Raw genomic sequence first — 25,594 nt, 5'->3', positions numbered from 1 at the left:
AAATTAAACAATGAATTTGAAATAATTAATGCTGATTTTAATTTGTAAAAAGGGATTTAAGAAATAATCTACTCTGGCAGAAGAAGTAGGGTAAAATGTCTGCTAGGAACATTTAGTTCCATAAATGACACTCGTCGTTTCAGCTTCTCTTATTCTATTAATGGAAAAAGAAATTGCTGCTGTGAGTGCTGCTGTTGAGCAGCTTTCTAATAGTGCTGGATTCATGTTGGCACTGCTTTGCCTAGCTGCACAAATCAGTAGAAACCCAGATTCACATCTGCATCAGTATTAATATTTCTGACAGTTTAATTGCATCAGATTGGTGCTCCAAGAACACTCAATTGTACTGTAAAAGGGTTTAGCAGCAGTTTAATAAAGCAAAATACATTTCTCCCACTGAATAATTTCTATAACCTGATTATAGGGCAGCATCTTAATGGGAAATTCAATACATTTTATTTTTACTGGAATTTTTTTGCTCATGGTTTCATATAACTAAAATCCACATGTTGTTTTTACTGTATGCCCTAGCCTCCAATACAAATAAAGCATCTGGAAAGGAATACACCTAAAGGATATACTTTGAAATGACATTCTCCTTTTTTGCTAGATGTCTTTTATCCCTATTAAAACACAAAAGTAATTTTGCCTGCTGTAATAACCACAATTTTGAAAACGACTTAATGACCCTTTATTCTAACATGTCTCGCCCTACTGAAGTAATAAACTCTGATTTTCTGTTAACATTTATGTTCTTTAAACATTGAGGTGCTCCATGCTAGTGGAAAACCTAGAAAAAGGGATACTAAAGGAACACTTCAGAGCTGCCTATATTTAGGCCAGGAGTTTCACAAGAGTTATTACTGACCAAGAGTGATTTCTCCCACTCCACTACAAGAGGTGGGGTAGAGTGTCTGCAAGAAGCACTTAATTCATATAAATGATAGTCTTTGTATCAGCTTCTTTTATTCCATTAATGGTCTAAAAATAGCTGCTGAGACTGCTTGCAGTTTGTTCAGCTTTCAGCTGGTGCTGGGTTCACACAAATCAACTCACACCATGAGTTACTTTCACATCACTGACAGAGGTGTCTTAGCAAAAGTAATGTCCTTCCAGCCTTTGCTGGATGTCAGGGTGAAAACTCAGAGCAAGATCTTGCTGCTTCTACCCTGAGGTAGAGGCTGAGGATTTTATCAGCCCACAGAAAGCCACCTGGCCCTAAAGACCAGAAGAAGAAGGAGGTGGTTCTGCTGTCCTGGTCAAGGATAATTGAGGATAGGTACTGATTTCCAAACGTCCTCTTAAGTGCTGACACAAACCAAACTGTGTTGACCCTCAAAAATGCTGTATCTTTTATTTAAAGTGCGTTATTTTTATTTTTTTCCTTATTTGGATGACTTTCCTGAGCACTTCCTTGTAAATGACAAAATAAGACATCAGCCAAGCAACCTGACAAAAGTAAAGATACCTTCGGACCTCAACCTCCTCTCTTTAGCCAAAAGAGCCTTCCCCATTTGTGTTCCTACAAAAGGCTTAGAGCTGGGTGAGTGTCAAATATTCTGGTGGCAGCTGAATGAAATGAAGTTCAGCAACAGCCTCTTGCTTCACAGGCCTCAGAAAACCTCCTCCGCTGCTACACTGCTGGGAGAGAAAGACCAAAGACAAGGACTTTCCCATTAGGACTCCATAAGAAGAGCAGCAAAACCTTTCCACTTGCCCAGCTGTATTTCAGGAATACAGGAATAAGCTCTTCTATTTGTAAGTTAGGATTTGAGTGGGTCACAGCTTTTACCAGATGGACAACACTGCTGGTGGAAAACCTTTCACAGTCATCTCTCCCTGGGAAAGCGGAGAGACAGAAGTGCAGCGGGTCTACATTCAAAGAAAAAAACAACCAACATCTAATTTTGAAGAGAAAAACATATAAAAGCTACCACTACACTACCTCACTACCTAAGAGACCTAGAGAAGCTCGGTCTTTTCTCAGAAAGGATGGCTCCCTCATTTTCAGGCACATGCTTTCTGCATGGGAGCATTATTTATATCACTGCTCTGCTTCCCTTCACAATTCAAGAGTATTTTAAGCCGTGCTTCAGAAAACTCTCAGACTAGAAGCAAAGCCTTCTGGTGTGAAAGGAGACTCGACAAACTGAATTAGCTGCGGTTTGTTAACTCGGTTAGTAATTCTTTTTACAAGCTCCACTTCATGTTGCCAACAGTGTGGTTTAGCTGAGTCTCAATACAATCATACTGATAATGCCTCAGCATCTCACTGTCCTTCCACATATCAGCTCCATCGGAAAAAAATCAAATAAAGTCACGTCTAAATATTTCCTTTAAAAAGTTTCAGCAGTTTATATGACTCTATCATGTTAATTAATTAATTCCAGTCTTGCAAGTTAAATGGGAAAGATTTTATATTGAGTCAAATGAAAAGAAGTACATTATTGTATTTTGTCCTACTATAGGATGACATAAGAAACTACAAACTACAAGACTTCTAGTAAGATGGCTGGGAACCACTGCCTTCCTATCTTTTCCTGTGTATTTTAATGAACATATTTTATGTGATGAAATTCATGACATTTCTTCAGAAAGCTGATGCAAATTACTCCACTGATACATTCTGTCTCTCTGTGTATGCCATACATAGGAAAATATTTCCTCATTGGTAATATGACTAATGAAAAGTCAAAATGAAATTGCTGATATCTGTGATTGTAACTCTCACCCCCAGGATTTCACTTAAGCATTCCTAAAAGTACAATTTATTTCACATTTCTTGTTGCAGGGCATACAAAATCTGATTCATCTTGTTTGATACTGGCACAGGCTGACACTATTGCTTACACTTGGAATAGAAGAAATATCCCCCAAAAAGCTGCATTTCCACCACAACAGCACTTGAGACACAGCAGAATGTCCCCTCCCATTCAACCTCTCACTGCCATTGACACTTTCACTAACAGCAGTTAAAAGCAAAGCTCTGACTTAAGTCTCTCTCTAATACATATTAAATAAATTTCTGTGTATGAAGCTGAATATTATCATCACACTTGAAATGTTATCCTGTTGAAGTAATGTAAGTGCATTTGTTTAAAGATGATGCAACAACTGATTGCTTTCTTTACTAGCAAAAAATCCTTCCTGCTTGGTAATAAATACTTCCTAATTATGTAACAGATAAGAAATCAGGAAAATGTTACAGAGCAGTTACTAAAATCACCAAAATAATAATTCCAGCCTCTAGCTACAGAATATTATTACTTAATCTTACTCCACAACTCATTTGATGTTCATTATCACATCTGATGTGGTATTTAGAAGAGACACTAGATGAGCACTGCCTGTAAGTGACAGTTCAATCCCACTGATTGAGCCACAACATATTAAAAATAAGATCATGTCAGTTAACACGGGGATGACTAATAATACACTTAGTCTTCTAGCCATAATTAATACTGTGTACATTTAAATCAGTCATGCTTAATAACGGAAAGTCAGTTTGAATAAAATAGTTAGCTTTTCAGTGATATTTGTTTTCAGAAGTCAAGCCCTGGCTAAGCTTTGCGTTTAATGTCAAAATATCCAAGCTACTGTGTGCATCATGATCAGAAGCAAAAGCCTGAATCATAATGAACATGTAAATAGCCAGATGACATCGAAGACCATTGCAAATGCCTACTTCATCCTCATTTGAACTAAACAGAAGCCTATTTTCCATGTTTAAGGAATTTTTTTCTGGAAAATGGGACTATAATTATTTTTTATGACAATCTGAACTTTGTTATCTTACCCATAGTTTCTGAAGTCTGGCTGCCAACTACACGAAGAAGCATTGGCTGACTGCTGCCTGACCTCTGCAAAGAGGTAGAAGGAGATGATAGTGTTGTACCATTCACCTTGGCATCCGCCTGTGGCTGAACATTGGAAAAAAAAAAGAAGAGGTTGTTATTAACAACTCACTACTTCATATCTCTGTAATTTTTATTTATTCCATGAATACATACAATTTTCTATCTGTTTTTAAGTAAATATATCCATGCAACCAATGGATTTGAATTCTGAACAGAACAAGAAAGAAGACTAAAGAACACTGAAACCTCATTTCACATTCTCACTTGCAGCCTGTAGAACAATTTAATATTTTTCTCTGACTAGCCCAAACAGATAGGATTTCTTGGTATGTTGTTATTGATAATGCTTCACATTTGGAGAATGACTCTACAGAGACCTAGAAGAAATGCCTGAGGACTCACCTGCTCCAGCAGCTGCCTCAGCCTGTGCAGCTGTGATTCCAGCTGTTTGTTGTGATCCTCCAGGATCTGCATCCTGGCCTCCAGGCGGCCCTTGTGCTGGCGAAGCAGCTTGGCTTCTGCAATGAGCTCAGCATCCCGGGGGCTTTGCGGAGAGACCGGCATCATCTCCGGCGGGGACGGCAGTGGAGACAGTCCTTTGTGGTCATGCTGCTGCTTCAGACGGTCATACTCTGCCTGCAGGTTTCTGTTGGGAAGTGACAAGGAGGTCAAAGCTTTATGAAGCCGAACAGGCAGGTGCAGAGGATCACAAGGCACCTCCTCTCGTGTGGTGTGATGTGTTTAATTCCCGGGGGGCAGAGGCTCACCTGCACCACCTGCCTTTCCTTCTGCTGAATCCACACACATGGGCTTACACCTTGCAGATCTGCATGGATCTGGTATTGTACAGACCTGTGATGAAACATTGCCTAAAGGCTCTCTCTGCAGCACCAGAAGGCTGGCTGGACTCCAGACACCCTCCAGCAGCCCGGGTACAGTGTGTTCTGGGCTCAGCCCTCCCTCCGCTTCCCGCGCTTTATCCTTCCTAGCAGAAGTCGGACTGCCCCTGTTCCCTTTCACGCGTGACTACACTCGAGGAGTAATTAGTGCTAAAAGAGGACTTTGACTGATCAAAGCACTTCACAAACACTAACCAAAGTGGGTGCCACCTGGCCAGCCTATCTGTTTTACAGATGAGAAAGCTCAGAGAGGCAGCCACACAAAAAGTCAGACCAGAAAACACAGAACTCTGCTGTCGTCAGTCAGGTCACATCACTCTTCTCTCTTCATACCTGCAACTGCACTTCCAGCCTACGGCTAAAATTATCAACTTAAGATGAGAAAAAGACAAATCAGAGAGCCAGCCTGTTAAATCAAACTGTACTAACTTTCGGGGCTATAATTTCCATCTTCATTTGGAATGTACTGCTGGGAGTGATGCAGTTTACTGTAACTTTATGGCACTGCTAAGCTTTTTCTTTCATTCTGTAAAGATCCAATTTTTCCTCCAGTAAAACACTCCATAGATTAACATGATCTATAGTAGTCCACATAAAAAAAAAAATCTAACAAGCAGGAAGAGCATATAAGGTAAGAAAGTGAAACCTTGTTAGGGATAACACAGTCCAAAGCTGCAAAAAAAATAACTTGTAACAGAAACTTCATAAGCAAGGGAGGCCTAACAAACTGCACTGGGATTTTGTTGCTGTGATGTTCCTCTACAGCTTCCCAGAGGGGGGAAAAGCAGCTCAATGCTCTGGTAACTGCTTACTCATCACAAGCAGTGACCCAGATTTTAATTTTTCCAACTCGCTCTTATTTGAGGTTGTGAGAAAAGGCACCTTTTGCCAGTTCTGCCTGCAAACCACAATGCACACTGACAGTTTGGTCTGGAAGCTTAATAGCACCTCAGAAACCTCCCAGTAAACTTCATTAAACTCTGAAGTACTTCTAAAGGTACGCTGTTGTGACCAAGAAAAGAACTAAAGCAGTATGCATCAATTCACATGGGTGAGAAAGCAATGCCAAGGACAAGGACAGGCTACTGACTGTTCTTCAAATGTCCCCGTGCTCCTCAGTAGCTGCATAATGGACGAGTCTGAACCTGGGACTGTGGCATTCCCCAAAATATCTCTAAGGGATGTCTGACCTACACTATCCCTCCTCTGCAGAAGTTTTAAAAGGTTAAAAAAAGGGGATGATCGTACTTAACTTTAGATTGTTCAAAAATTCAAGATTTCCTTCTCTAAAACCCACACTGTGAAGAGGGTTTGTTCAAATGAAGCTATTTTTTTAGCGAGTCCATGAAAATTATCTGGAAAAAAAAGAAGGGCTATCTATACTGGATATAGATATAGTCATACAAGTTATGACTTCCGCATGACTTAATGTCTTCTGATACTTCTTGCTGAACACACTGGTGAATAATTAATAAAAATACAAAAGGGAATAGGAATGAACATGACAAGAGTATCACACATAGCCTTACTGCTGACTAAAGCTTATACAGGATTGATCATTAAGAGTGTTTTTCACAAAGCCTGTAGATAGTGGCTATCACTATCCCATGAGGAATTTCCCAGATGTACGATACAGGCAATAGTCTATAAACAGCAGACTCAAAAGTTTGAAGTGCTGTAAAGCAAAAGATAAAACATCACCCTTAGGGCAACTAAATAAATGTACTTGGTCATACTTACAACATAATCAGATACCTTGTTACAAAGAAATCTGCCATTATCACCTCTATCAATGTAGAGAAGTCCTTCCAGCAACTATGGTACTAAAATACAAGTAAGAACTGGGGAGTAATTCAGATAAAAATGCCCTCATGTCTGATAAAAAAACAGTTTAAAAATCTTTCTGGAAGCCTACAGAAAAAAAGAGTAATGTAAAGGATACTGGATATTATCTAAGCAGAGGTATGTCTGAATTTGAGAGTTCTGTAATTAAATGCTGTAATATTTTTGGAACAAAGGAATGTCATTTTGAAGGATGCCTGTGGGCTTGCCCAGTGCACCTGTATCAGTGAGTTTTCCAGCTGCACCTTTTCAGACCAGCTGCACAGTGCTTAGTCCAGAGAACTGAGATGCATCATAGCTTCAGAGCCATAGGAGTGATGCGGAGTGCAAATGATAAATAATATAATAACTGGGATCTAAACACACAGCAATGATGATTAACAAAGGGGACAAAAAAGTTGGAAAATAATAAAAGAATTCTGAACCTGCTGTAAGAAAATCCTAAGAGAGAACAATTAGCTTTTACTCCTACCTCTGAACAGTTTTAAGCTGTGTGGTGAAAAAGGACTGCTGCTGTGAGCGAGGCATCCAAAGCACTGCCCACAGCCCTCAGTGTCTGGAGGAAAGGTGCCCTCTGACACTTTCAGCATAAACGGGACATAAGAGAAAGGGGAGATAAAAACATAATCCTCTCTAAATGAATGCAACTGAGCAGTCATGGGCAGTACTTGGAAATCCAGCCTCCCTCCACTATAGCTCAGGCTGGGTGACTTCTACATCTGGCTGTGACAAACAAACAGTGCTGTCGCATCTTCTGATCACTGTGAAAATGAACCCCTCTCCAGTAAGAGAATATTAAAAAAACCCAACACGTATATTCCATTTACGATGCCTGCAACTCTTTGAGGCATTCATGAAGCAAAATAACAGAGGAAGCATGCAGTGTAACCTTGATTTATGCAACTGTAAAGAGCTGGGTAGTAAAGAGCTCATGAATTATTAATCACATCTATCACTGGCAGCATTAATTGCCTGGTGGCAGAAATCCTCGTGGACCTCACTTACTGAGTAGTCCTCTCAGAGGCAATTGAGAATTTGTGAATTCTTGTTATTTCTCATCTCCCTACAGAAAATCAGTGGTCTGAGGAAACAGACAAAGCTGGTAACTGAATCAGCTACCCCTGTCCCTCACTAGGATGACAATGTTTACTCATGACGCTTCACACTCAGAGGATCTAGTTCCCCTTCTTCAATGCCAAAACAAATACCAAAAGGAGCCACAGCATGTTTAGAAATGCATCACTTTCTCGCTATTGGCAACTATACAGAAGGAACTTATTTGAGGAGGCCATTCATCAGTCTTCAGATTTGAAGGAATTCCATAGCTACACCAAAACAGGGAAGCTTTGAGATTCGGGATGTCAGTGCTGCTCTGGAGGCACACAGCCCAATGTGTTCCCAGTGCAAGTCAGGAAAGCAAAGGAAAGGCAAATAGCTCTGGCTGGAGATCTCATTTACTTAGTTCTTGTTACAAGACAGCTAGGAGCTGGGAGGAAAAGAGAACACGAGAGAAGTTACTCTCTTACAGAAGTATGTCAGTGACCTTGATTCAATTAACATATTAGGAAACATTCTCTTTCTTTAGTCCTTAAAATAGCAGGAAAGTATTTTAATTCTTTGCAAAAACTTCTGAGTCTCTGTCACTACAAACTACATGCTTTCTTTTTAATGCTAGTGCAGTACATCCTAGTCAGTACTACCTATTCTACCCCTTAACCTATGGAATGTAGTGCTTTAGATGGACAACAAAAATCTGTCTTCTCTGTCTCTGAAATACATTCACGCAAGGAAATCTCGAAATGTTTTTGAGAGGGCTTTATAATTAGATTTTTCTTTTCTATTGCAATATAATAATAATGCCTTCCATAACAAGATTACCTTTGGTCTATTGAATACACAAGAAACTCTCTTATCACAACATGCAGTGTGATGCAAAACTCAGCATAAGCCTGAAGGCCTAAAACTCAAATGAAACATTTTCAGCAATTGAAAATATTCTCTAAAATGCTCACATTTTAACAAATGTAAATTATTTAGCAGTCAAATCTTAGGCATAAATTATTTAATGAAGTCATACTTACAAGCTACAGAAGCACCAAGGTCTTAAAATGCTAGCAGATAAATAATGAATGTCTAACAAGAGGTCCTTGGAACTGACAAAACCCCCAGTCAGAACCATGTCACAGCTAGGTTAGTTTATAAGTCAGATAATGCCATTTCAGAAGAGCTCAAAATAGGCAACAGAGTTTTTTAAACTGTCCAAAAGCAAAACCTCAGAATTACAATTTCAAAGAGTCTTTTTTATTTAAGTAAGAAGTCAAGATGGAAATATTTGGAGACGAGAAACTGCAGCTGAAATCCAAATGGAGGTCAATTCAATAAGCAGCTCAAAAGAGATGAAGCAAAACAGAGAAGGGCTTTTTTGAAAAGCAGGAAAGTGTGGAGAGTGGAAGAAAAAGAGAAATGACATGAAGTGCTCTGAATATCACAGTATTGCTTCTTGTTGGTACTTGATGCAGCTTTCCCAGGAGCTGCTGAGAAGTGACTGCATGTGCTGACTCTTACAAGGTACAGCAGAGAGAGCTAAATCTTCATTATCAAAAGCCTTTGGCAACTACCAAAAAAGGTTAGCACAAACTCAAAGGAGGAGAATGACTAGAAAATAGGAATCTAAAGGGACAAGACTGTTTTTTTTAAATGTAAGTAAGTTACATGAATGGCTCCTGACTGACCCTGTCTGAATAGCTTATTTTTCTGAACAGGAACCAGTGTTTAATCCACAAAATCACAGATATCTGGCTGTGACAAGCTATCAGGACAACAAGAACTTGTTCGCGTTTCAGCAGCTACATTACTTTTTAAGTACAAGTTATTTATAGCAGTTTGCAGAGGCAAAAGTCATGATTTTGTCATAATCAATGAAAATCACAGCAGTGTGACCTCCACACTCCCACAGAAACAGACCTCTCTGTTCCTGCTGTATTGAGAACTGAAGCACCTGTAAAAGGTGAGGTTGCCTGTGGTGGCATCACCTCCATAACTGTGCCTCCAGCAGTACAAATGAGAAAACAACAGGATATAACCAAGCTTGCAGTCTAGAGTTCTTGTTTAATCCAGGATTGGCAAACTTCAAATCAGGTACTTTTAAGGTGTAATTCCTGTCAGAGATCTTTTACCATGTTATTCCTCATCAGCAGCTGCTATATTACATAAAGCCCATGCTGAAATTCAAGGCACCCTGAAAAGGACTTTTTAGCCTGTTTAGCTATCTAGCTCCATGTTACACTAAGTTTTCATATGCTACCTTTCTAATCTAATACTAGGCTGCTTTAAAACTCATCCTCTTTTCTGGTAGGCAGCTTATTTTTTATACAGACAGAAAAGCATTATGTTTTTTCTTCTTCCATGATTCACCACATAATGCTGTTGGAAAAATAGCACTCATCTCCTGAAAACTAAGCTATCTTATTATCTGTATTATACTAGTTACCAGATATGTCAAAATATGGATTTTCCTCCACTAGGGCTTTATGTGCTATGCAGTAGGAAGTTTGTGGTATCTTTCAAACAAAATCTCACTGCTGTTCAGTGAGCAAGAGCTGTGTTTACTACAGCTTTCTGTGTGGAACACTTTCCTCATCCCTGATGCCTACAGATCCTCTACATTTTCCCAAATCCTTCTGATAAGAAGTCTGTGATGGAGCCACTGTAATTGATTAGTACCATCCAAAGAAGACTTATACATGGAGAGAAGATCTATGACACTGCCAACTCTTGCATTATTTGCTTGACACGCCTGAGGTAAATGACTACTGCATTAAACCCTCAATATAAACAGAAGTACCTAGCTCTTAAAGAAGCAAGAAAAAAAGAGCAAGAAAAATGCCTCTAGACTGTATTGTAAAAGCTGAAGATAGCAGAAGCCAAACAAACCCATGTTTTTTTGTAGAACTACATGATTTCTATCTTACAGTCTGATTTTGGTAGTTAGCAGTTGCAACTACAAATCTACTGTAGAAAGAGGACTGCAGTGTTGTGATGCTTTAAGTATCCAGTTGGGGGTTTTTATGGTGATTAATGAAGATAACTTCAGTTAAATTTGAAATGAGAAGTAAATCAAACTTGGTATTGAAAGACTAAAGAAATGGCAAAAAGCAACACCAAACAAATAGAAAGAAAAGAGATCCCAACTTTTACCGACTTTGAAAGTATTTATTTGTTGGGAAAAAATGCAAACTTATAACTAATTTTATCCCTACTAATACTACCAAACTGAATTCCATATAACTGTACAGTGTAATTATTTCACAGATATTTTACTTCAAATGCAGCATCTGGTGGTGTAACCCACCTGTTTTCCTCCTCCAGGTCTGCGAGGATTCTCTCCAGTTCTCCTCTTTCCTCACTCTCCAGAGAAATCAGGATCTGGGCAGGGCTTCGGGGCTGGCTCAGTGGGGACTCCTGGTTCAGACTTTGGCAGTAGTGCTGGATTAACAAGTGTTCATCATCGCTGGAAAAGAGAGGAAGGATAAAACATGCTGTTCCCTTCCTTCTTTTTAACTTCACAGTGAATATGAGGAGATGATTCACTCCCAGTCTTTCATTTCTTATAAAGAGATTTGCTGAACTCTTTGTAACCAACAGCAGAGCAACGTACCTTAAAGCAAAATCTGCTGACCTGTTTCACTTAGTCTCTGGCAATTTTCCTTTTCTGCAGAGTCCACCTTCCTCCTCCTCTGCTTCTCAGATATTTAAAGCCAAGTTTGCAACAGCTGACAACCTCAGCTTTCCTCTTCTGCCTAACTTCAATATGAACTTGCTCGAAAAAAAAAGCTAACCTCTGCTGCTTGATCTGTGTCGTGGAAGGGTCATTCAAGCAAAGGCAATGCATTTATTTCTGTACCTACAAACTCTCCTTATGTAATAAATGCGTGCTGTATTTATTTTTTTTTCTCTATAAAATTGTAAATGAGGTAAACAAAAAAAAATATTGAACTAATCTAAAAAAATATGCTATTTTTCACTCAGATGGGTTTCTTTTTAAAATTAAAAGTGACGTATACTGTCAGAATACAAATATATTTGAGTTAACATGTATGATCTCTTTCTTTATTTCTACTGCTCCGGAAGCTGTCTGGCATTTGAAACAGAAACATCTCCAGAAGAGAAAAGTAAATGCAATTCTGAAGACCCTGATCACTTCCCAGAATTACATGGATTGTTTTAGGTGTGGTTTAGGTGCTAAGGAGATGCATCCAGGCCCTAAGCTATGCAACTAGCACCAGCATTAACTGTGAGAAACCATGAAAAGTTTCTCTTAACACTACAAGACAGGGACATTAAAAATGACACCGCTGTTGGAAATTTTGTCTAACAAAATAATTCAGTCTAGTTTTTTTCTGTTATGTTTCTAGACCAGAATTTAACAGGCATTTTGAACAGCTGTTATTGTCAAAAAATTATAATTTTCCTTGTTTCCATTTGTTCCTGAAAATGTTAATGATGCCATTTTATGACTGCAGGAGTGCCAAAGCAATATAGAGCACATTAACATGAGTTCATAAAAGAGAAGTATTAATTTTTCACAGAAGGAAATGCTTGCCAGTTCCTAAATTTATACTTTTCATGAGATGCTTCAACTGTGCTTTCCTTCAAACCACTGCTTTGCATTTATAAATATTCTTAGGGATCTTAAGTGAATTAACAGTGAACAAGTGGTATAACTATTGCAATATAATGTCACTTTACAAGCATACTCCTTTTCTGTGATTTTCAGCCTGCACATATTTTTCACACATAATTGCATTGACACTACATAAGGAAATGTTTTGTGATTTATATATATATATGTGCTATGTTTTTATTTCCCACCTTCCTTGTCTCCATCTATCACCCTACCTGCACTTATTAGTCCAAACCCTGTAAGAATGGCAACAAATAATACTTCAGCATAATCTGACATACAAAACCGAAAGAATTACAGTTGTAAATTCATGGTAAGCTTTAATTTTGCTGCAATTTGTATCTATCTGGATAATATTTCTTCCAAAACTCAAAATGTACAGATATGTTCTCATTTTAATTGTACAAACTGAGTAACAAACGGAACAGTCATTGGTTAACTTGCTAACTGAATCGTACTAATACAACTTGTAATTAATCAAAGAATGAACTGAACAGTAAGAGCAAAGTGTCATACAAGAGGTACTGCGTACACAAGACTTGTGTGACAAGGACATTGAAATACTTCAATGGACAACACAAAATTCCACCTACTATAGATAGCATTACTACTATTCATAACAATACAAAATTAACATACAACTTGGAAACGATTTTCATTAACTGCGTGAAACTATACTGGCATTACATATATATCAGTTTTGTGGTGTCATTTTAACTTTCCCCTTTTTGACCAATATATTAGAACAATGTGTTTGGTTGTACACGGTATTTTCTTTCAAAACTGGCAGACAACAATTCTACCAAGTCAAGAGAGAAACTATTTTGAAACAAAGAAACAGCTTTATCACTATCCAAGAACATCTCATGGGCTCAGAATCAACCTCTTTAAATCCTGACTTGGAATCTCAGACTAAGTGAATGAAAACTTCCCAGAGTACTGTGCTTTAAAGGAATGCTACAAATTTAGATTCTGTCTGAATTTTCAAACATGCCAATGACTTAGGTACTTCTATGCTGTCTTCAGAAACATTATTCACAGTTAGTTTCCTAGTTCTATGTCCTTTCATTCTGAGAATAAACAAAATCAAGAATATCATCAGTGGAGGAATATATTACCATGTCAGAAAACCACAAAAAGGTCTCGGTGTGACATCAGATTTAACTACTTTTCAAAATTTAAAATTTTTACTTATGACCTTTCATTTGAAGCAGTACAATGAATTGTACTTGTCAGAGATCTGTCCAACTTACAGTTTATTACTTCTAATATTTCATAGTGAGGATGAGTCCCTCCTGGCTTACACTTGAAGTGTATTTCAGGTGTTTGTAAACTAAAGATTTCTGTTTAGCCTCAGTAATGTTTGGAATGACACTTTGCCCACATCAGCATTTTCTAGCTTACAGCAATTTAACCATGACTAACCTTGCAATACAGATAAAAGGGTTTTCTTTTTATATTTGTCTTTAAAAAACATCAGATGATGAGTACTTTTTCCTAGGAATAAGGAAACTATTTGCTGAATAAATCAGTAATTTTTTGAAGGAAGTCAGTAATTTTAATTTTGAAGGTATCAATAATCTGTTGTATAAATTTGGTATTAAGCTATAAACCATAAATCTAGGCACTATGATACAAATTGAAAGGACATGAGATCATCGTTAAATTGAACCACATGTGGTACCTGGCCATGCAAATTCAGCACTACAAGATTTCATTACAAGTTAATAACCTTCCCAAGAAAATACATGTCAAAACCAGTAAAACAGCCTACTTACATGCTCTCATTAGGTGAAATACTGTCATTTAGATAAGAACCATTGGTGTTCTCCATTTCTGCTAGCCTGTGGAAAAATAAACAAGACTCATTAAAACCAATTATGTTTTCCAGAAACTTCATCTGCTCTAACATTCTGGAAAGAATTAAAGAGCGTGATGTTTTTGATGAATTTGAAACTCAAATTAATTTACACTCACTGTTGATTACCAAAAAGTTTTGCAATAAGCTATTGCAAAGGACTGTTTGTTTGTTACAGTGACCTGGCTAAACTCACATCTAAGTTTATATTCCACTCCTCTTAATTAATTCCACAATCAAAGAAAAGCCTTAAGATGCCAGGGGATTACACAAATTGCTTTCTACCTGGCAATATCATCATCAGAACTAATGATCATTTCTCAGTGGTTTTTACACTCAGCCCCTCCTAAACGTCCTGCACAATTCAGAAACACCTCTCCTGATTAAGTGATATTGGGGGAGAGAAAGAGGAGGCTGGAATAACCATTTTTCATTACCTCAATGAAAATACCTTGCAGAATTTACTTGCTTGGTGGAAAAACATTTTCATTTTTGCACAATTGACCCACTTATTGATTCTTAAGAGCAGTATGAAAGCAGAGAAGTGAACTAAAGCAGCGATATAACACTACTTTAATCCTCCAAATCAAGGAAAAATCCTGTTTGTGGTATTTCATGAGATGAATTACTTAACATTATAATGACACTTGAGATTCATATAAGACTTTGGAGGGTTTTGCTATTCTCATTTGTTCAATTACACCACGGTCCTTATGAAAAACAAAACCCTATGCAGAATCATAGAATGGTTTGGGTTGGAAGGGACTTTTAAAGGTCATCTAGTCCAACCCCCCTGCAATGAGCAAGGACATCTTCAACCAGAACAGGGGGCTCAGAGCCCCATCCAATCTCACCCTGAATGTTTCGAGGGATGGGGCATCCACCACCTCTCTGGAGAACCTACTCCAGTGCCTCACTACCCTCATTGTAAAAGTTTCTTCCTTATATTTAGTCTGAATCTACACTCTTTTAGTTTAAAACATTACCCCTTGTCCTATCGCTACAGTTCCTATTAAAAAGTCAGTAACTGAGTGCCCAGCTTAATGATGACCCCACAGAACCTAAAGGCCACTTCTGACCACACAAGTGCTCTGGCATGCAGGTTAGGACAGGCTGGTTAGTAGCAACCAAAGACAACGCTCTGCATCCCAGAGCCTGGAAAGCAAACCCCCAAATTCTGTGTTCTTTAAGAAGTGCTCAGGTAGCTGCTAGCCCTTGGGTTTTTTTTTTTCTTTTAATTATTTTTTATAGAAAGATCTGCCTAACATCCAGCTGGTCTCATACCTGCTAGCATAATGTTCAATGCGTGAATGAGTATCATCGTGTGAGAGCTGAGGGGACGAGGCAGGCCTATAAGGCAGAAAACACTGATTAATCACAAACAATACCCCTTTAAAAGTAAAAAGACACTTAGCTATGCCTATACTCTCACACCTCTATGCCTTATGCTATGTTTGATAAACAGCAAGTTTTAACTCCAGGCGCTGTGTGTGCCTCCTCAAGCCATCGGTGCAATGTTCCGTGGTACCACACCAGGGATTCTGACCATTTTGCAATCCGTCTGCTGTCACGACTCTTCTTCACACCAACTCCCGAAGAAACCTTTTCCAAAGGATTTATAGAAGAGCTTTCACCCTGCTTTACCCTTCGCACCTGCCTCCTTCATTGGCTATTCTGCTTCACATGCAGCCCTGCACCAGCTGCCAAAGTCCTGCTGGGAACCTCTCCTCTACCTCCCGCCCTGCTCCAGTGCCTGCTTCCAGCACATCACACTTAAAAGAGCCTTTAAGGATTACTCCACGAGCAGCTAGAAGTTAATACAAGAAACATACAATGTCTGAAATGAGCCTTTAATAACACACTGCGGGCACTGATGATTTTGCCTGGTGTCTTTCCAGTTGCCATTTGAACTGTAGATCAGTGTGTTATACAGGGGGACACTGTCAATTATTTTGGGGTTTCTGCCTGACAAATCAGATGGTATGAGGTCCTCTTCACTTTTTTTGTGCATGAAAACAATTCATGGGACTTTTCTCATCAGAGCATTGTTTCTTACAGCCTCAACTCTGGAAAACGTCAACATTAAATTACGTTGCCTACGCAGTTCAGAGAGCACCCTTTGCTGCCATGTGAGATTTTGCCCATTTACACTTATCAGGATGTGCTGAAATGACAAAAAATGATGCAGCTTCACAAACTGTATGGCAATTTTCACATTTTAGCTAAATTTCAACTGCTCTTTATTCCATCTCTGCCGACCCTCCTTCTGGAACTCTGGACTGAGGGAGGAGTTTTGCCCCACTTTATACTGTTGGAAACTGTGATTCAGGTTGGGGGTGCCCAACAGTGGCAACTGCATTGCATAACTGGGTGAGTTTTGTAGTTACTGGTTATAAACCAAAACTATAATAATCTTCTGATTTGTAACGCTCCCATGTTAGGAGTTTGACAATCCTGCCATAAATCTAGACTGGTCAGCTCCAGGCTTCTAATCAGCCTGCAAAGGGCTCTAGTTCAGGGTCCTGAATTCATAGAGCCGTATGCTGGATACACAAAATTCATCATCATTAATGTCTCTTCTCACAGGACAGCAAAGCTTTTCCTCTTCAAGCCAAGTATCACAAATCTCACTTTGTCTGAAATGTGCTTTGGCCTCCAACTGTGCTTTTACCCACCACATGTTCAAACATTACTGCAGCACACCAGAGGATAAATACTCAGTTCACAGAGTTCCTCAGTGCAGCAGAGATTTGCTTGGATGGCCAATGGCTTCTCTGCAACTGGATATCCTATTTTGTGTAAGAACATGTACACTGAAGGGAAGGGAGGGGGAAAGGATGCAATTTCTTTAGAGCAGTGGATTATGGAGCAAGATAACAATGATTTTCTCAAAAACTGATGGTATTTTAATTTTTTTGTTTGTCATACAGCAGATATTAAGCTGGTCTAAATTGGTACCATCAATGAAAGGTCTTATTTTCAACATATACACAAATGTTGCTGCTAATACTGTGCATAGACTAGGAAATCTGTCTTAAAAGTAGTTATAGTTTTGAGCTGCATCATTCTCTTAGTCCCTCTCACACTGGCATTGCATATGTATTTGTACCAGCATGAAGGAATGGACAGCACTTGGTTGGGACCTACTGGACAATGAAGACAGGCCTGACTGCATGAACACATCCTTGCTGCCTTGAAACTGCCTTGAAGTGACCAAGTTATGCTATATATATATTTTTTTTTTTTTAAGACAACCCAATGTTGTGTAAGTTCTTGAAGGTGATTCTCTCTGCCGGCTGCAGGCAGGGGGTGAGGCTACATTTCCAGGTTTGTCTCCACTTCAGAACATACTGCAATGGAGATCTACCTCAAACGGTTTTTAAAAAGTTTGCTCAAGAAAGCAAACTTATTAGAGAAGCACTGCTTTGTGTCGAATTCAGCTGCTCAGAGGTAAACTTTTGCCAGTGTCTGAGCAAGCCTGAGAACAACTGTGCTGCACTGTACATACTCTTAGTGACCACCTGTGCTAGAGCTCAGAGTCCTTCCTCTCTGAGCACACATACCCAGCACACCTAATCAGCTCCAACAGTCAGCACGAAGGCTGAGTGACACAGCCAATATTTAGCCAAGATAACCATCCCTTTTACAAGGGCTCCACAGCTGCATTGCTCAAACTGGCCTCTGCAGGAACAGCCTGGGAATTCTAGTCAAGTCAAGTGGTGACCAAGTGGCAAATACCACCTCCTGCAATCCCCTGCACCCCCAGAGATCTGGCTGGCAGGACAAGGGCACTTTTCTTTGCTGTTCAGCATTTTAGTTAATGCTTCTTGAAAGTGCATGATCAAGTAAAATGTATTTGTATCACTGACAATCACCCTTCGAGTAAAAAGACACAAATTCTCACAACTTGTGAGTTGTCCCTTTAATGCCCGGAAAGCAGAGTATCTGTGCAAAATACTGCATAATAAGCAGTCAGAACCACTAAATTCCAACAAAACCCCCAAACTATCTATTTATAAACAGTTCCATGTATACCATATGTTGATTTCAGGATAGCACTAGCATTGCTGAGTGCTGCCAGGTGATGCTGTTCTGAAGTGCTTCAAAGATAACCAGAAAGCTGGCATGAGAGCACCAGAAAAAGGCACAAGAGTAGAAATCAGAGGAAAGTTTTATGATAACTGGTTTGATTGTTGAAGCTGGAATTAGCCCTGTAACCAAGAAACAGCTTTAAACCTGGGTAGCTTAGTAACTTGAGTTGTAAGCCAAGTGCTACAGCACGGAGGAAAGGAACAAAGTTAGCAGAACAAAATAAAGAGCACTTCTTTCCAGCCACTATTCGTTTCTTATTTTTCTGCTTTCTTGTCACGAAAGGACTGTGCTCTGGAAGATACCTAATTTGGTCTGACAAAGGGTGCAACCCCTCTGTACAAATCCTGCTTCTCAGTATTTCTCTCAAGTTTTCTTAAGTATCACAGAGGAGTTAAACTCCCTGTAGTACACACCACCAAACCTGTGATGTGAAGCCACTGGTGTAGGCATACCATGAGGTTATTATTGTAAGTAACTAGAATTAAGCATGTTATGACAGTTAAGTTTCATGTTATGTCAGACATAGCAGTGTTATTTCCATATGATCCAAGCTTTCTCTATATGTTACTTTTAACTTTGCAATTGTTTTAAAGGTTAAGAAACATAGATCCCCAGTTGCATTTAAAGCTAAAGTGCATACTGAAGCTCAAAACCAATCTATTTCAGTCTGGCTCCAGCTTTTTGGCCTTTTCTGTGGGTGAATCCTCAACTATATAAGGTTTGCTGTGCTGGATGTGCTTCTTCGTTGCTTAAATTTCCTAGATGTAGAGCATTTCTTGACCTCCCAATGGTTTGTGCTCCAAATGAAAATTATAAATCAGTATTCCAATGTATACATTTCACTCTTGTTTATTCTACAAAAAATTCAATGGAGGTGCAAGCCATATACATTTCACCATATAGAAATATATAAAATTCTATTTATTACTTTCTCATTAGTTATCAATATGTAAATTAAAATTAATGCTTATTTAACATTATTCTAGAATCATCCATGTAACACATGAAGTAGCAAATGCCACAATGGCAAGTATATATATCTTTAGTTTCTGCTAAGGCTATTACTACAACATTAAGACAATGCACGTGCAGGAGTGGTGCAAGAAAGAAAATCTGTTTCAGAGCTGAAAAACCCTGCTTTTTTTAACTTCTGAAAAAATACAGTGAACATTTCCCCATTTCAACCTGCCTTCACAAATCTGATTGTATCTAAAAGACTAATAAAATACCCAGTGAGCTTCAGATTAACTGGGGCACTTGAGTGTGCGAGTGTGTGCAGTTGCACTTAAAACCAAATTACAGCTTTATCTACAAAATGATGTCATTCCTGAAATTGAATTAAATCCATCAAGTTCAAACTCTGTCCTTCAAAAAGATTCAGTATACATTCAGAGGGATCAACACTTGTTCAGAAACACAGGCTTTTAAATGACAAACGTTCATAAGCATTAGTAGGTCTGCACAAAATCCCTGTTAATTCGACGAAAATACACACTCCAGAAAGAGTACACAGTACACAATCCGTGATTGCTGGAAATTCCAGGATTTATCCCATTCTACTCTTTTGGGATCAAAACATTCCTTCAGAGTGCATCAAAGGAAACAGTCATAAAGAAAGAAGGAAAAATGATCATATGTAAAACTAAACAAAGAAACCAGAAAAAAAAAAAAAAGTGAGGGAGCGCAGCAGCAGTAGCAGCAGCAGCACACTTCAGCAAAAGTACTCACGCAGAATCTACTGGCCAGAAGTTGATCAGAGTAACAGGACTGCAAGACAAAAAATGAGGAGGTGAAGAGAGAGGCAGAAGAAACTCAGCAGCAAAATAATTACAGAAAGGTTTAAAAAAAAAATCACAACAACTAAAAAGCAGAAATCCAACAGACCAACATGAATGGCTGTGAAGAGCAACCAACCAAAAAGTGAGGGAAAAAAATTGAAATTTAAAATTTAAAAAGAGAAAGAAAAAGAGAGCGAGAACAAGCTGTGTGCAATTGCCATTAAACAACTGAATAAACTGGTAAAAAAACCAAAGAGAATGGGGTTAACACATTGATTTCTCCATGTGCATCATTATTGCCTTTTTTCCCCACAAAAGTCTTCAAAGCCATTTAATAAGACTAAATTTATAGGCTGAAAAAAAGAAGAAATCATCTGGGAAGCTCACAGACACAGTAGCCTAATTAAAAAAATAAAACCAAGCAAAGATACCCATTTGGAAGAAAATAAAAATTTAATGAAGATATCATTAGTCTCCAAATTGCGTATCAAATTCAGATGTTCATAAGACTGTCAGTAAGATCATGAGTATTTTTCTTTTACTAACTGAAGCTGAAGTTGTTGCATAAGGACAGGTGAAAGCAGATAAAGGCAATGGCAACTGGAAGCCCAGCTTGTGTTTTCCTGCCAGCCAAGGTAAACAGAAATGGAAGACATAAAGAGGCTTTATGCATTTAGGAAGTGAAAGGAGTTGGCACCAGCTGGGGAGCTCAAATAGTGTACCAAATGAATTGCTATTTAGATACTTCAGAGCTACTCACGTTTCCATGTTGTCTCCCTCCAAGACAGTTTGCACAGGCAGGTAGCCCATTCGTGGGTGCTTTGCAAAATATCTTTTTGTTCGAAATTTGTTTTTTAGTACCTTGGCAAAGTCACGGACGTCTTCTCCTGAAGTTGTCTGAAAGCCACAAATCACAATGAAATCATCTTTCATGAGGTTATCACTGTTTTTCAGTTGCCTCTTCCTTTGCTGGGTCACTTGGAAGAGCTGTGGTCACACAAAGCAGAGCCGCCAATGGCTCAAGCCCCAGAACTGCAAATTTTGTCTGTCACCGTCACCTTACACAGCCACACTGCTAGCAGGAAGGAAGGAGGAAAAGGGAAGAAGCTCCAAAACTCCCTGACTGGCTCATGCCTCACCTTCGGTGATCTCAAGATAATCATTAGACAAGAATTTGTCATTTCCTCACCTGGCTCCAGGGACTCTCTGTCTGCTTTTCGTTCAGCACTAAAATGGCTGTAGGGGAGGACACACGGCCAGTTCGTGTGTCCAGTCTGGTGCTTCACTGGCTGGATCCCGACTCTTAACACATCTCATGGACTTGTCAGTCCACAAAAGTCTCCTGGTACGTTTTCTTTCTAGTCTCCCTTCTCAGCCTCCTCTGCCATTAGTATTTTGATCAAAGAGAAACAAAAAGCAGGTGAGAGCTGCTGAAAGCTCTTAGATCAGTTGTTTCTTCCTGCACCTGTTCCATCTGAAGCTATCAGGCATTTAAGATCAATACTCCAAGGAGACCACATTTTGCATGAAGTATTCTACTCCCTTGCCTGCAGCAGCTTTCCTTGCTGCTGTAGAGACCAGCAGAGGAGTGCAAAGCGGAATTAGTTTCCTAAAGACCAGAACGAGCCAGAAAGAGTTCAAAGGATGTCTGCTGGGAAGATGTAAGATTTATTGAGAGCCTGATGAAGAGTCGGGTAATTTTCTGATGAATTTTAATGTAAGACTTCAATTACCTTAGTCAGGCTGCACTCCCTTCTCTCCACCTTGCAGAAACTAGACTCTGAAATACTGCTCTTTTACAGTAAATTAAGTTCTTCTTGACCCACATAACAACATTGCTTCTCTAGTGTATCTACTTTAAAGGAAAGAAATGAGGGAAAAGTTAATCTTTCTGACATTTTTAATGAATTCTATGCCTTCTACTTAGAGTGGAAGGAGGTTCTGAGACCTATCAGTCAAGCCAACCCTGACAGAGCTGCTCAAACACAGACATATAGATTTTTAAGAACTGCCCAGGTAGAAAAATTAAGGATGCCCTGAAAAATAATCTGAAGAAAGACTGAAAAGCATTAACAGAAAAGACAAATATTATCCCTGTACTTATGACACCTACGAGCTTCATGTAAAGCTGGAAAGTCTGTCTGGCAGAACAATTCAGTGTAAGCAATAACTGGCAGAGAAGTGACACAACAGAATCTACAAGCCAATACATCTGTATTTTCAAGAAACTGAGATAATGTTTGATAATATTAAGTGTCACTTCCTTAATACATCAGAATTAAAGACATTTGGGGAAGGGAGGGATTAAGTGTGGCCAGACCACTTAGAGGACTCTGGAAAGGGGATTCACTGAGGTGATGTTCTGCCCCCACCCTGCCCCAGCAGAAGGGAATTCCCTCTGCTAAATTCCATCTGCAATGTCATCAGTAGACCACACAGAGCACATCAGCTGGAAACAGAGAAAAACTTTTAATATTTAGTCTTGGTATAAATGGATTAAGCACAGCTTTCTGTCCAGTTTGTTCACCTATGGCATTTATAACCATTTATTCCTACCTTGCCTATTTTCAGTGTTGGGAACACTTTTTATTGCATTTGACTGTAATTTCGATTAAGTGTTTTCAGGTATGGCTAACAATAAAATATTCCTTGCTCCAACCTTCCTAGGACTGTTATTCCCCCCTCACTCCCCCTAACCTTATGCATGACAACCACACAGTAAAACACTGTGTTTACACAGAAACATCCTGACCTATCTGGTATCACAAGAATCCCAAGAAGAAAATACGTCTTCTAGTGACAACTACAAGCATCAGGCACCAATCACACGATCCAACTGTCATTTAAAAAATGTTTGAGGAGTACAAGAAAGGCAAAGAAAATGTGATGATTATTTTGTGTACAGGATGATAAACTGAGGCTATTTGCAGCCAAACTTTCTGATTTACTGCACGGATGTTTTATTACATATGATTTTCAGAGTAAAATCACCCAAACAAAATTTCTCAGTAGAACTGGTTTATGAAGAAGAAACAGTGGGCTTTCAACATCCCAGCTGTCTTAAATCAAAGCAACATATAGGCAGTTGAGTTGAGCATGTTCCAAAACTATTCTGAAACCAAGACTATTTCATAAGAAATAGGTATTTTTATTCACATAGGAATAACTTTACTACCATCTGACTTTTCCCAGTTTGGTTTAAGAAGTGCCTTGACAAACCCAACCCCAGATCTCAGCCCTGACTTTAAACATTAGCTGTAGACAGGTATATCAGTTTGACATGCTTCCTTCTAACAAGGTGTTTTTTATGCTTATGTGTCACTGTTCATTAAACCCAAACAGAAAAATAAGCCTACATTTACATCTCAGTCTATAAGTTGTCTTCTATGCTTTATTTGAAACCTCTTTAAAAGTCACATCTCTGAACAATAAATTGAGCTGTGTTGCTTTCAGGAATAATTGTTGCAATTTTTCTGTCTAAATGAAAATTTAGGCAACTGCCTTGCCCTTATTCTGCCTCAACCTTTTGTGGGAGAGGAAAAGTTATCACCTTCCTCATATATTTCACATGAGTTCTCAAATCAAAGCAGAATTAAAGACTGCAGAGCTTGAAAATTTCTGAAAGTAAGAGGAAGGGAGAATAAAAATATCAAAACACTTGATTGTGCTCATCTAACTATTGCAAAGATAGTATCAAAAAAGGCATCACATATCTTATGTCTGCCAAAATGCATTTTAAGGCGAGAGATTAGTCCAAAGGAAGATGAAAAAATGTTCCGGCATGTACATGCAAACCCTTTTTCATTTATTTAGGAAACAATTACAATCTAGACATGATAGTTTCAGTAGATGTTTTATTCAATCTCCCAGTATTTGGGTTAATATTTTTTAATAGCAGTAACATAAAAAAGAATGGGGCTTGCTGTGTGTCACATTCACTTCCCTCCCCCACTCTCAAGTTAATCCTTCTTTAACTCAACTGGCTGCTGGTGCAGCCAGGCACAGCACATTAGCACGGGCTGCTGGAGTTCAGGATTCACAAAAAAATGTACTGGCTGTGAATGGTTCTTTATTCTGATCCAGCAAACTGGATGCCATGGCAGGTTTTCTGTTCACCACCGTTTTCTCCTATTAGTAATCTGCACTTTTAGGACACTGTGTTGCAATGAGTTGCTGCAGGCTGGGGGTGTGTCTCATAATTCTCTTTTTCATTTCTCTTTCCTCAAAACACATCAACAGGTTAAGAAAACAGTTGGAAGATCCTGTTTTCTGCACTCTGTGCACCATTCACTAATCTCCCATATTTCTTATTAGCAAAAATAAGAGTGGCAAAGTGCAGAGCAAACTCGCAGTCAGTTCAGCAAGGAGGTGGAAGGAACGCTCCAAGGCGGTCAGTCACTCGCTCACTCTGCCTGCAACTCAGATCATGAGATTCTGCTCTAGGAATTCCTGCAATGGAGAAGTCTGTTCAGACCTGCCCGGGCAGCGCCAGCAATTCCCTCTGACTTGTGCAGCAGTTCAGGTAAATCACCCTTTTCAGTAACCTCAATCCCTGGGGCACGACACTGAAAACCACAGCCAAGGAATATTGACAAAGCACCAGCAATTGTGTTTTAGTGCCTTTGCAGAGATTCAGGTGAAATACTGCCAACTGAAATGCTACAGTAGAAGTTGACAGATAATGTAAATAACTATCCATAAATGAAAACTAACGAAAATACTGGCTTGCTTTATATTTTAGGGGAATAATTTTTTTTTCTCTCTTTTCTGTCTCTAAGAAAAGCTGAGAGTCTTTACTTCATTTTGGCCATTCCTTTTTGCCTGGATGAAGATGTAAAGACCATTCATATAATTTTATAAGGCTAGCCCATGTATAATTTTGATGCTTTACTTTCACCATTTATATTTGACCAGCAGATGAAAGTACACGACTAGGAATTGTCCCATCTCACCAGGAAATGCCAACCAGAGAGTGCACTGCTTCAAGACCACCATAAACAATGGCAAGGGTAGCTGAAAGCTCAGTCGTACTACATGGTGGAACAATAACTGGAGAGTGCCTCTAATTTATGCCCCTCCACACCGGTCAGGAGTGGCCGAAAAGAAAAAGGAGCATGCTGAGAGGGGAATACAGAATTTCCTTTGCCAGCTGTCTGGTATGAAAGAAATGTTTACGCAAAAATGATCCTTTTGAGAGCTGTGCAAGAAGGCTGAAGACCCTCACCACACCATCACCACAGCAAACCTGCACTGCACTGCATTAAACTTCTGCCCCCAGAAATTAAACCCAGCTTGCTACCTTGAGAACTTCCCTGCTATTTTATACCATCAAGAGATCATACAATACAAAGGTACTGCTAAATAGTAAAGAACTTGAAAATGCAACCACAGTGTTCTGTGGGAAAGCAAGTGAAGTGCAACTTGCTGAGGAGAGGAAGGAAAATCCACATTGATATGGAGAAAACATTGAAACCTAAGATATGAATGAGTATTTGTACAAATCACGGGCTTCCGGTCAGATCCATAAGGTGAACTATAGCACTAAACATGGAACAAGTCACTAGCACACAAGAATACACTACAAC

The 25,594-nt window shown here is 39.1% G+C and overlaps 1 protein-coding gene across 8 annotated transcripts in view; it reads right to left on the bottom strand.

Moving 5' to 3' along the window:
* The window catches only part of LOC127474395 (dystrophin-like), a 589,003-nt gene that overhangs the window by 14,588 nt on the left and 548,821 nt on the right, over window positions 1–25,594 (bottom strand). For 3 of the 8 annotated variants that reach the window (XM_051795057.1, XM_051795064.1, XM_051795062.1), the window contains 6 exons: window positions 20,770–20,906; window positions 15,424–15,489; window positions 14,060–14,125; window positions 10,950–11,108; window positions 4,260–4,503; window positions 3,797–3,920 (listed from right to left, as the gene is read on the bottom strand). In XM_051795057.1, coding sequence (XP_051651017.1) covers window positions 3,797–3,920; window positions 4,260–4,503; window positions 10,950–11,108; window positions 14,060–14,125; window positions 15,424–15,489; window positions 20,770–20,906 — 796 coding nt within the window. Of the gene's footprint in view, window positions 1–3,796; window positions 3,921–4,259; window positions 4,504–10,949; window positions 11,109–14,059; window positions 14,126–15,423; window positions 15,490–19,959; window positions 19,999–20,769; window positions 20,907–25,594 lie in introns of all 8 variants that reach the window. The other 5 variants (XM_051795063.1, XM_051795061.1, XM_051795060.1 and 2 more) reach the window with 3 other exon arrangements.

Source organism: Manacus candei, unplaced genomic scaffold (genome assembly GCF_025592945.1).
Source record: "Manacus candei isolate 608988 ecotype Guabito, Panama unplaced genomic scaffold, ASM2559294v1 h1tg000041l, whole genome shotgun sequence".
In the NCBI taxonomy this organism is placed as follows: domain Eukaryota; kingdom Metazoa; phylum Chordata; class Aves; order Passeriformes; family Pipridae; genus Manacus; species Manacus candei.
This window is presented reverse-complemented; position numbering and strand designations above follow the sequence as displayed.